A 9,193-nucleotide genomic window follows, 5' to 3' on the forward strand; every position below is an offset into this window, starting at 1 on the left:
AACCAAAAAATAAAAAAAGGAATTTACAAAAAAGAAAGAAAAGAAACAAGTACCCCTATCAGGTACTTGTGAAATGACTAAAATACCCCTATCGGGTATTTTAGATAATACAAATATATATGTATATAAATATATACATATATATGAATTACATATATTTTAACACTGATACCATGTGGCGACTTGAATAAGGAGCACCAGAGCCGAGGCAGAGGAGAGGAGAGGAGAGAGAGAGAGAGGTCGGCTGAGAGAGAACTTGTTCACCTTGATTAGGGCTAATCTCTATGTTAAATAGAGAGAGGCCAATGTAAAAATTTACATACAAGTCCCTCATTAAACAAGAAATATCAAATAACCTACAGTTTAAGAAAACTTAAACTTAAAACCTCTTAATCTCAACAGAGAATATGCGTAAAATATGTGAATTTACATAAATACCCTTATCGGGTTTTGAGATATATATTTATATATATATATATATATACTTAGATAGATACATATACATATATATATATATAAAAGAGACTACATTTTAACAGGGGACACGGCAATTTAAAAAATTGCGGGTACGGGGACACGGCTATATATATTAAATATCACATAATTACAAAATATAGTAAAAATAAACTGAATATAATCTAAATATATATGCTATATCTAAAATATATATTATATACTGAAAATATAATTATAAATTATAAATTGAATACAAACTTGTATGTACGGATGGTAAAATGGCATGTCCAGGTGTCAACGTGTGTCGACACGGGGGCATGCGTGTCGACATGGGTACGGAGGGCATAATGGAGTGTCCGTGTGACATAGCAATTAGTTTGAGCAACTTGTTGCTTCCATCAGTTGTGCTGAGCCAGTGCTGGCTTGGATGAATTGCTTATGGCTACTTGAAATAGGTTTTCTAAGTGATGAACATGCTCTTGCCATAATCCACATGATATTGTTGGATATAATCCTTGTTTATTTGATGTCTTGAAGTGCCTGTGTTCTGAAAATGTAATACGTCTTTCCTTTTTCCCTTTTCAATGCCAGGTATCTCGAGTTGCAGATGTAGTGTCACTTGGACAGGAGCTTTCAGTGAAGTGCATTGAACAAGACTTAAGGGGTAACATTAATTTATCTTTAAAGGCTACTTTACCCCAACCTAAGCCTCATTCACATAATTTGGTTGTTGAAAAGTCTGAGATACCTTTGGATGAAATGCCAAGTATATTATCTGAAAATAGCAAGTTGAAGTGCCAAGAAATTAATGATTCTCTTCTAGCTGGGTCGTCATCGAGTAAATATGAGGATGATGCTGTCAATTTGTATTCATCTCCATCAATAGTAATTCAAAGTGTGGAGGAATGCAACCAGCGTGACATCTTGGGGCCTGAATTGTCTAAGCCAAACAGGAAGAAAAAAATCATCTTTCCCAAGCTAAAAACAGAGAAAGAATATGATACAAAATCCAGGGCAACTCAGTCCAATACAGACAATTACTCATCATTTTCAGATGCTCAACTCTGTGCTGGCAATAATAGCCACATAAAAACAACTCTCAAAACCAACGAGTACAAGGACAGAAAATTAAAAACTGTTGATGAAAGCCAGCATGGATGTGTTACAGACAGTCCAATGCAATCAGCAGAGGTTCCACAACCTGCAGGTCTTAAAGAGATTAATCCAAATTCAGTAAGGATTGGGGACAAGTTTATGGCGAAAGTAGAACAGATCCGTGCACATGGTCTGGTACTTCAGCTGGGAGGTGGGGTTCGTGGAATGTACCGCTTTGAGGTATTTGAAGAATCAATTTATTCCCTTCTAACAAACCTTATTTTTCTGACTTGGCTATGCAGAGATCTTTCTTCTCCAGAGTTCTCTATTAATACCATAAACATTTGGTTTTAGGCTTTTAGCTGGTTTTGTTTTCTATGCAAATATAATTTTCATTGAGGTGTTCCAAGACGTAAATGAAATATATAAAGGTTGAAGTGACTGTGTTGCAAGAATATAGGATTGGTAGTTGACACATTGTAATGCACCTTGTTAATCATGGAATATTTTGTTTGTGAAATGAGCACGACTTTCTGTAGTTGGTTTTGTTGGTTACTTGTGTAGGTTCAATGTCATATTGTTCATAAAAGCTTCATGTAATGTTTCAGTTCTTTATAGATTGAAAAATCGAACACTCATTTTTGTGGTACTATAAGACTGAAATTAACATCAGGCTGGTAGGTGCTTTTCAGAGTAAGATGAATGTCAGTCGTTCTGTTAAAGTTGATAACCTGATCAATGATGGTTTGCCTAGATAGCCTTAATTCAGTCACCTTTTTCTTTTCTGAACCATGAATAAGCATTTGAAAGGGGAAAGAGTAAGCTTGTGAATATTTTCTTGTATCTCTCCATCATTATTGATACATGTAAATTCCCGGGCAAGGTCCAGTGTTCGAAAACCCAATGACTCGGGAATCAACTCATCTGTGATTTGACTCATGTCTCGGGTGGGCCAACTCAGTCACTCGGCTGGGTTTTGTTAACTTTTAATTTATATAGGAATAGTGCATTAATCAATGTATACATATCAGGAGAGCTACAAAATGACATGATTGCTTGTAAAGTCAAGAAATAAGTCGGATAACATCTTGTCAAGCTGCAACTAAGTTACATTTACTCATTGAATAATAAGAAACCGAAGAACTAAGCTAGCTCAACTGTACATTGTTTGACATGCATCATGACTAACTATCAATAACAATGATCAAAACAGAAAATCAACAAAAAGCCCATTAAACTTCACACATTAAAGATATCAATTAGTAATATCACAATTAAGGAAGCACTTGTAAAATAAATTATCAAATTTATTTTATATATATATATATATAGGTAATGATAAGGTGCTCCCGGAGTACCTACTCCCACCTAATAGAAGCTTTAGATTTTCAAATTTCTTGAACTTTTTTTGTTGGTCAGACCCTATAGATATGATCTATAAGCATTATTTAGTAGAAAACAAATTTTGGATGTATGTTTTTTAATACCTTTAAAAATCAACAACTCACAATGTATCAAAATTTCATGACTTAAAAAATCCTACTTTTGTGTCCAAAAAACATGATCCAAAGCATGATTCCTATCAAATAAACTATGTTGAGTACATCTATAAAGTTTAATTAAGAAGATACAACCATGATTTCTAGTATCTGGGAGTAGGTACTCCCGGAGCACCGTAGCATCTCTCTATACATATACTAGCAAAACCCAATTTGACTCGGTTGAGCCAAAATGAGACTCTGCTTGACTCAGTTGGTTCACGGTTTGACTTGGTCGGGCCTTGCCTAGTTTTGCTGGTTCCGGAGACCGTTCACTGGGCTAACCTAGTAAATGGATGAGTCGAACGAGTTGAATTGGCGGGTTTCAAAACATTAGTGAGATCATCTATGTCACACGGACTCGACTAAGGAGGTGTCGCACCCGAGTCGACACGCCTCGACATGGGTGCGGACTCGGGTGCGGCTTCGGACTCGGCCCGGACTCGATCAACGTCGATTCGAACTCGGTCAACGAGTCGAGGCCGAGTCCGTCCACATTTTGGAGTCGGTCAACTTTGACTGAGTCCAAAAATGTCCATTTTAATTTTTAAATTACGTTTTGGATCTGGGTCGGGCCGGGTCCGGACTCGACCCAGATCCAAATTTCTTTTGCAGTCGAACCCTAAAAGGGGTTTATCGACAGGGGGAAGGGCTTACCCTCTCAATTTTTCCTCTCCCCCTCAGCCCCTGCAGCTTTCTTCTACACCCACGCCGGTGATCCAGACTCCGACGACGGTACGCACAGGCAGCCACTGTCTCCCCCTCCGTCAACACTCAACAGGTATGTCGATCGACCCTCCTGCACCCTCTGCTCGCAGCCTCCCTCCTTGCACCCTCTGCTCGCAGAAGAGGGGCTCGGCCCCTCTCTATGCCTCCTATTCACAAAGGAGGGGCTTGGCCCCTCCTCGTTTCACTTATGTCAGGCAGGCCCCTCCCCCCCCCCCGTACCCTCTGCTCACAGAAGAGGGGCTCTGCCCCTCCCTGTGCCTCTGATTCATAGAGGAGGGGCTCAGCCCCTCCTCGTTTCCCTTTTATCACAGGGGTAAGAAGTAGGAGTCGGGGAAGGAGGGGGCTCGGCTGACAGGCCGATCCTTGCCCCGCCAAACAACAGGGGAAACGAGGAGAGGCTTGACCCCTCCTCGTTTACCCTGCTGCCTTTGGCTTTTTGGCAAGGGCGAAGCCCCTGGCACGGATAAGGTTCAGCATGGGCTTGCCCTGCCCCTCCTTTTTGCATTATATAGGGGGTAGGCCCCCTATCTCAAACCTGGTTTGAACCTGATTTGCACAGGAGGAACGAACCTGGAGCTCCTATTACTATTATTTTGAAGTGTTTATTAACTTTATTTTATTTACTTATTTTCTTTTCAGTTTTCACTTTTCAGATATAATGGCGAGTTCTAGCGGTAGTGTCAATACATTTAGTTCAAGTTCTAACCCTGAATTAGAAGTTTCTCAACCACTTTGGAGGCTTGTGACAAAAGGGGTAAAAGCTAGTAGTGGTGGTGGTGGGAATGTGCAGTTTCATTGTAATCTATGTAAGACTGTTTTCACAGGTTCTTATACGCGTGTGAAAGCACATCTTTTGCATATTCGTAGTCAAGGAATTAGGGCAGGTTCTGGGGTTGACAAAGACATGTTAAAGCAATTAAAAAAAAACAAGAGGAAGCTGAAAAGAAGAAAATTGCAGAGATGAGAAGCGATTCGATTAATTTGTCTTTTCCTACTGCTAGTGATATACAAGAAGAGCTTTTAAAGAAAAGAAAGATGGAAAGCAATAAAACAATACAAGTGTCATTCAAAAACATGGCAAAAGCAGAAATTGATAAAAAGATTGGTCGATTCTTTTACTCAAGCTCAATTCCTTTTAATGTAGCTAGAAGTCCATACTGGAAAGATATGATTACATCTTTGGCTAATTGCAATTTGAGTGGTTATGTACCTCCTAGTTCAGAAAAACTAAGAACAGTCATTCTTGCAGAGGAAAAAAATAGAATTGATGACTTGTTAGAGACCAAAAAATTTGCATGGAAACGACATGGAGTGTCGATTGTTTCTGATGGGTGGACTGATATACAAAGGCGACCACTGATAAACCTCATTGCTTACTCACTTAATGGGTCAATCTTTTTGAAGACTGTTGATGCATCTGGAGAGTATAAAGATGCTGAATATTTAAAGAGATTATTGGTTGAAGTGATAAAAGAAGTGGGTGAAGAAAGTGTGGTGCAAATCATTACTGACAATGCTCTAGTTTGCAGTCGTGCAGGAATGAATTTGGCAAGTGAAGATACATATTCACATATTTTTTGGACTCCTTGTGCAGCACACAGTTTAAATTTGGCACTTAAGAGTATATGCAATCTATCAAAAGATGATGCACATGCACATGAAATGTGCTTATGGATTGAGGAAATAGGGCATGATGTTCGAAATATTAAAAATTTTGTTGTAAACCATCATCATGCCCTTTCTATATTTAATAGGCATTCTGATCTCAAGTTACTGAAAGTTGTTAAAACTCGTTTTGCTTCTCTCATTGTTATGATAAAAAGAATTAAGCAACTCAAGAATGCATTGATGATGATGGTGGCTGATCAAGATTGAGATTTTTATCGTACTGAAGATGATGTCAAGGCTCAAGCTATCAAAAAATGCATTTATGATGATTTTTTGTGGGATAAAATTACATATTTTGTTGAATTTACAGAGCTTATTTGGGAAATGTTGAGAGAAGTTGACAGAGATGTACCCATGCTTCATAGAATTTATGAGATGTGGGACAATATGATTGAAAAAGTTCAAAGTATCATTTTTAAACGTGAGAAGAAAGATATTGCACTTGATGATTCAGAATTTTACAATCATGTACATTCAGTTTTAGTGAGAAGATGAGATAAAAGCAATACACATTTGCATTGCATGGCACACTCTCTCAATCCAAAATACTATGCAAAAAAATGGTTGACAGCAGGTGTTGGTCGTGTTTCTCCAAATGAAGATCCTGAGATATCAAGAAATAGAATGATATATTTGGGAAGACTTTTTAATGATCCTCACATGTTTAAGGTTGTAAATAGTGAGTTTGACAAGTTTTCTACTGGGAGATTTGATTCTTTAGCAGCACTTGTGGCAAGGGACGAGGAAGATCCCCTTAATTGGTGGGCAACATATGGATCAGAGACACCAAATCTGCAACGTCTTGCAATGAAGTTGTTATCCTAACCTACTACATCATCTTGTTGTGAAAGAAATTGAAGTACATATGCTCAATTTCACAACATTAAAAGAAACAAACTCACTAGTAAAAGAGCAGAGGATTTGGTTTATTTTTACTCTAATCTACGATTAATTTCTCGCCGCACCAAAGAAGAGTATAAGTACTCTCTTTTTTTGTATTCAAAGTTTGTATTTAAATATTTGTATTCAATACTAATATAGTTTTTTTTTAATGCAGTTGTGGACCATCCAAGAATTGGGATGTAAATCCAGAAGATTTTGACTTGGAGGGAGAACATAATTTACATACTCTCAACATGGACTACCTCGATCATGTTCTTTCCTCTAATTCAGACGATAAGGCAGATTTATGATAAGTTTTGTTGTTTATCACACTCACAAGCTTCTTTATGTGTTATATTTTGGTAAGTTTGTGTTGTTAAGAATTGTTTTTTTATTTTTGCTTTAAAATTTACAATCTTTATGTGTTAATTTATTGTTATATATATAATTATATATATTTAAAATATATATATTTATAATATATATTTTTTAATATATATATATATATAGCCGAGTCCCCGTGTCCAAATTTTTTGGAATTGCGCCGCACCCGTGTCGCATCCGCACCCGCACCCGCACCCATGTGACATAGGAGATCATCTTTAGAGCAACATTTTTCAGAGTTGACAATTTGTACTAGGCTATGGAAGATATGGTCTCATAGGGTGCTCATGTTTGCAGAACAGTGCTGAAACCAGTGTGCTTGTCCAGGTGTGGAGCCGAATAGAAATGTATGGTGTACATGCCAATGTTATTTTAAAATTTATGTCTTATATTTTCCCTAAAAAATTGTGAGAAGTGATGAGAAATCAGCTACTTTTGATATTTCATTCCAAACTTATTTTACTAAATACTCAATTTTGTCCTCTCTCTCTCTCTCTCTCTCTCTCTCTCTCTCTCTCTCTCTCTCTCTCTCTCTCTCTCTCTCTATATATATATATATATATATATATATATATATATATATATATATATATATATATATATATATATATATATATATATATATATTCGTGCAAGTTTAGATATTTATAATATCTTTCCTTGCAAATTTGAAGATTTTGTATAAATATAAGAAACTTTAATGTGCAAAACTGAAATTGGCTCACTGTTTTCAATTCTAAGGTATTCTAGTACACTATCATTTGGTGCATTTCTAAGGTCATTGGTAGTCAAATTAAATATATGGAACTTGCCTCTCATTTTATGATGTGAAGTTTAAATATTAGCATGTATTTAAGTACTGGGTGCTTTCATGTGCTTGGGCCGCAGGTACAGGCAGCCCTTCTTACATTAATGTGTATGCCCATATGAGAACTTTCTGGTTAATAACACTTTGTCCTTCCTTAATTAGTATCATCTAATTTGAACTATTTTGAATCTTTATATAATCCAGATCTGTGTTTTAGTGTTTTAAAAATGTGTTCCTAGGTATTTGCTTGCGCATGCATGTGATTATTCAGGGTATTTTCCTTGCATGTCATGTTTCTTCCGTCCGTTATGTTTTCAGACATCCAGCAGGAGGGATTTCCGAATTGGTGAAGATGTGCTCGTCAGGTGCTCAAGTTTCTCCGCTAAGGGAATTCCGGTACTGTCTTTATTGGAGTAACTAATGTTTGGATAAGAAAGAAGGCTTTATCACGTGAGAAATTGCAGCAGGGGAGCTCCGGAACTTTCTTGGAGCTCCTGCACCACCTTGTCTAACCCCAACTGATGCTCATTTCATAGTAAAGAGCCATTGTTGTATATACTATTGAGTACATGTTCATATCGGCTATCTTCATCCTAATATGTTTATTGATGTCAGCATTGAAAACGATCTGGCTTCAAAAAACGTCACCCTTATGTAGTCCTCAACTTGTACGCAGCTCTTTCATTAAAGGGGCTCAGTCCCATTTTTGGTGGGAAAGCTTGATAAGATGTTAATTTTACGTAGTCTTCAACTTATATGCAGCTCTTCGGCACAAATGCACCCTATGCAGCTCTTCGGCAGTATTTATTGTTTCCTTTTTTACTCGTAGACCTTAACAGATTCGGTTAAGGCGTACCATCCAACACTTGGCTTACAGTGGTAAAATTGGACACTACTTACCGTTGGGGCTTCGCAAAAAGAGTTGTTTGAGGCATATCTACAAACATGGTGAGCAGGGATACTCTTTTGGGGCCCATCTCTTGCTGGCCAATTGATCCCAAAAACTCACCCCTTTGATGCTTTCTTACACACCCACACAGAGTACTGCTGATCGCCGGAAGATGGCTGATGATCATCGAAGGGTGTGACTGGCGGAGGTAGGTTTAAGGCTTGGAGGGGTTGGGGGATTAAAGAGAAGAGCTTTAGAGGAAGGATGGTGATTGATTGGTGTTCTCGTTTACATGTTTCTTGTTTTTCCTCTCTTTGTTCTGCGGTTTTAGTACAGTTGCAGTGGTTTGTTGTGTAGTTTTTCCAAAAAACCCTCTTTGATTTTCATCGTCAACCTAATACTAACAAAAAAGAAAAGGAAAAATTTAAGCAATCATGGTTGATTGCCATAAATGGATGTAAACATCAGTCAGCCCACGAGTTGCTGCCATACAGCTCAAAGTGGCTCATGTTGGAGCCATTGATTCATGCCAATAAACATGAATCACAAGTCGATGTTACTTATTTTAAAATTTAAAATAAGCAACATTGGCAATAAACATAGATTACTATGCCAATAAACTTTATTTCCTAACAACCTTTTTTTTTTACAGGCCAAGTGATAACAATCCCATCACCTACCTCACCTTGTCCAGCCTCTGATTGGCTAGTAACCTTGCAACAAGGAACACTCTTCATGAGTTTG

The 9,193-nt window shown here is 37.6% G+C and overlaps 1 protein-coding gene across 1 annotated transcript in view; it reads left to right on the forward strand.

The window, feature by feature from the left end:
- The window catches only part of LOC149845622 (polyribonucleotide nucleotidyltransferase 2, mitochondrial-like), a 235,798-nt gene extending 227,530 nt beyond the window's left edge, over nucleotides 1-8,268 (forward strand). Inside the window, exons 17-18 of the mRNA XM_089997684.1 lie at nucleotides 1,048-1,791; nucleotides 7,879-8,268. Of these exons, the coding sequence (XP_089853810.1) occupies nucleotides 1,048-1,791; nucleotides 7,879-7,977 (843 nt within the window). The 3' untranslated portion in view covers nucleotides 7,978-8,268. The remainder of the gene's footprint in view (nucleotides 1-1,047; nucleotides 1,792-7,878) is intronic.
- The last annotated feature ends 925 nt before the right edge of the window (nucleotides 8,269-9,193 follow it).

This window comes from Nuphar pumila, chromosome 2, assembly GCF_984573655.1.
Source record: "Nuphar pumila chromosome 2, dmNupPumi1.hap1.1, whole genome shotgun sequence".
NCBI classification, from domain to species: domain Eukaryota; kingdom Viridiplantae; phylum Streptophyta; class Magnoliopsida; order Nymphaeales; family Nymphaeaceae; genus Nuphar; species Nuphar pumila.